We start from the raw sequence: 3,422 nt of genomic DNA, 5'->3' as shown, positions 1-3,422 counted from the left end.
TTCATGCAGTAGATCCCCCTGTTCCACTTCCCCCCACCCTTTGTCCTGCAATTAAGAATTCTATAAATCTCTTCCTTTCTCCTTCTTCTTTCCAATTAGAAATCCCTTCCACATCTACTCCTTGCACATATTTCCAAATTCAATCCCTCTAGGCAGAAAGCTTGCATAGAAAGCTTTTTTTCAAAATAGCAGGATCCAAAAAAGCTATTCAAACAAGACCAGAGAGGGGCAAGGCCAAAACAGAGTAGGAGAAACTCCCCCAACTCCTCCACAGTCCTGGTTTGGATAGTACCTCTTAAAATATCCCCTGGCATGGAAAGCATGGGCTGGACGTAGAGGTATAGATATATTTCTGGCCCTAGGCTTTCCTACAGTCCTTCTATGCAATAACAGAGAAAACAGCCACTTTTAAATCTAACCCCTAACATATATATCTGACAAGAAGAAGCTATTTACCTCATGCCCTCTAAATCTTAAACCAGTCAAACTTCCTCTATTTCTTTTTGAGCTACTGAATCTTAGAGGAACTTTGGAGCAGTGTCAATGCCTGGTAGAACACAGTGTACTACAATTAAAATATTCTTGTAAGGAAAAAAAAAAACACAGATGAAAAACCAAACTGACACATTCATAGAGATACAGTTCATGGATCATTTTTTACAACATACTCTTTTTTGTTCAAGAGCCAGTCTCATTTAATTACTAATATTCCAGTAAAGAAATCCAAAGTAAGTCCAAATCCTGGGGTACATGACCTGTATTTACTTACTGAGCTATTTTTCTTGATGAGACAAAATATGTTGCTAAGGATACGAGCACACATTATCAGATCCTTCTGCTCTTGTAAATGCATGTGGAGATGATGCAAAACTACTGGAAGAAGAATATATCTGGAATCTGGAATGAGAGGGAAATGTTATGAGTGGACTCTACTTATGACATTGTTTCACTTAGTATTTTTATTGAATATATGATTATATGTATTTATGCAAATGCAAATGTATGTTACATTGATAGAAATATTTCTGATCAGAAGCATTTATCAGCTACATATGCTATCATGACAAAGAAAAAAAAACTCTAAACAGGAACAACCCACTCCAGAAGAAAAAATCCAAACACACAGCATGCCATATGGGATACTGTGCATGTGAAATAAAGCTACATATTTATATAAGTGCTATGCAGAAAATGTTGAAAAAATATTGCTTGCATTCAAAATCACATGAAAACTGTATACCTCCCTGGTTTTGACATGGCTCCTTTGCAATCCAAAATGCCACTGGCTTTTTTTTTTTAAGATATTACATTAGGCAAATTCAATTTTTATTTAGTGTCCACAATTACACCTTTGGGTCTCTTTCACTGACTGCTTTTAAGGTTCCTCCCTCCTGCTGAGTACGTGTGATTCATATTTGTCTCTACATGAATTAATTTGCATTTCTCTAGCTGAATCTAATTTTCTGCCCACGGTCCTTCATTATTATTTTCCTGACTTCTCCCAATTTAGTGCCATCTCTCAATTTCACTAACATGCTATTTACTTCCTCTTCTGACTATCATTAATGAAGATGTTAAATGAGACAAGTCCTAACACTTATCCCTGTGGTGACACTCTAGACACCTATCACCATCCTGTAAGATGAAACTTGCTGCTATCCTTTGTTTATAGGCTTTTTTAGATACTCAAAACTAAGTAAATGTGTTTTGAATATATTTGAATTACATTTTCTATTAAAGTATTTTTAGAGAAACCCTTAGATGCTTTATGAAAATCTAACTTTTCTAAAGCAGTCTCCTTGCTCATTAATTTTCCCATTATCTCACTAAACATCAGGTTTATCTAGCAAGAAGGTTATTCTTTATATACTCATGCTGACAACTGCTCATGATCCTGTTACCCTCTCCATAATCAATACTTTGTTCTCATCTATTTTTCTGAAAAAGAAATAAATTTTAACTCTGTTGGATCAAGATTCTCTCCTTTATTGAAAATTAACACTGTTCTTGCTTTTCCACAGCCTTCCCTGGTTGCCATTTGACTTGAAACATGCCAGAAGGACTAGATGATTCATATATGATTTGAAAAATATTCCACGTATTTCTTGCCTCCTGCTTATTCTGTTTCCTTTCACATCCTTATTAATTATTCAAATGTTTTTGTATGTTTTTTCCATGCACGGGAAACTCAAAACAGGAAATTAGGGCTAGATCCAGAAAATAACTTAGGTGCCTACAAGTTTGGCACTCCAGTGACCAACTGTTAAGTGTCTGGCCTCACAGGTAGATACCTAAGTTTCCTACACAAAGTATGGGGAGAGTTAGGTGTCTCAGAAGGGTGATCCAAAAACCCACAGGCTGAATAAGAGTGCCACAAAGCTAACCAACAAGAAATGCTCCTGCAAGTGTGAAACCATCTACCTGAGTTTAGGCACTTTACACAATACTGCAGGGAGATATCTGCCTGTACTTGTGCTCCAGATGCCCAAGCCCTGATCCTACACATTTTTTGAAAGGACTAAATAGGGCCCATTGTTCTCCAATTAAAACATGATAGGAGGAGGAGGTGGTGCCACTGCTGGCGGTTGTCTAGTGGTTAGAAACAACTGCCCATGAAGAAAGACACTTGAATTCAATGCCTCCCTCAACTCGAGGAAATTCAAACCAATATCTCCCACCCCAGAGGAGTGGACTAACCACCCACTTAAAGGCAACACTAGGTATGGTGCACTGCCTAACCTTCTTGTTCAAGTGGGTCTGTTGTGCAAGATTCATGGGCATGAGAACAGAACACAAGAGGGAGCAAGAGGCTGCAGAGTAGTAGTTGGAGCTATCACCAAGTATGTGTTAGATGCGAGTTTGAATCCTTTTAGGGTGAGGGCAGCCTTGAACCCAGTTCTCCAACTTCCTAGGAAAGTACTTTCTTAGGCTATTGTATAATATATGGGCAAAACATTCTCCTCAAGCCAGTTTATTTTTAAATAAAGTAGCTACAACTTCATGCTATGAGGGGTCTGATGCTGTTGAAGTGCATTAGACACCACCATAACTTAACAACATCAGGCCTCTTGGGGGACTTAGGCACTTCTCCACTTGGCTTCTTATAGTTTCATAGTTTCTAGGGTCGGAAGGGACCTGAGCAGATCGTCTAGTCCGACCCCCTGCCGTGGCAGGAAAGAGTACTGGGGTCAAACGGCCCCAGTAAGGTGGTCATCCAACCTCCTCTTAAAAACCCCCAGGGTGGGAGCCTGCACCACCTCATCTGGAAGCTGGTTCCAGACCCTAGCCACCCTGACTGTGAAGTAGCACCTCCTGATATCCAACTTAAACCTTCCCTCCGCCAGCTTGTGACCGTTGTTCCTGGTCACTCCTTGCAGCGCTCGGGGGAACAGGGACTCCCCCAGCGCCTGCTGATCCCCCCT

General features: G+C 39.9%; 1 protein-coding gene across 2 annotated transcripts in view; it reads right to left on the bottom strand.

Moving 5' to 3' along the window:
* DOCK4 (dedicator of cytokinesis 4) overlaps positions 1–3,422 on the bottom strand; it is a 483,151-nt gene that overhangs the window by 127,154 nt on the left and 352,575 nt on the right. For both annotated transcript variants that reach the window (XM_019514562.1, XM_019514563.1), the window contains exon 24: positions 770–897. In XM_019514562.1, the coding sequence (XP_019370107.1) occupies positions 770–897 (128 nt within the window). The remainder of the gene's footprint in view (positions 1–769; positions 898–3,422) is intronic.

The sequence above is a fragment of the Gavialis gangeticus genome, unplaced genomic scaffold (genome assembly GCF_001723915.1).
Source record: "Gavialis gangeticus isolate Ggan-Ray unplaced genomic scaffold, GavGan_comp1, whole genome shotgun sequence".
NCBI lineage: Eukaryota > Metazoa > Chordata > Crocodylia > Gavialidae > Gavialis > Gavialis gangeticus.
This window is presented reverse-complemented; position numbering and strand designations above follow the sequence as displayed.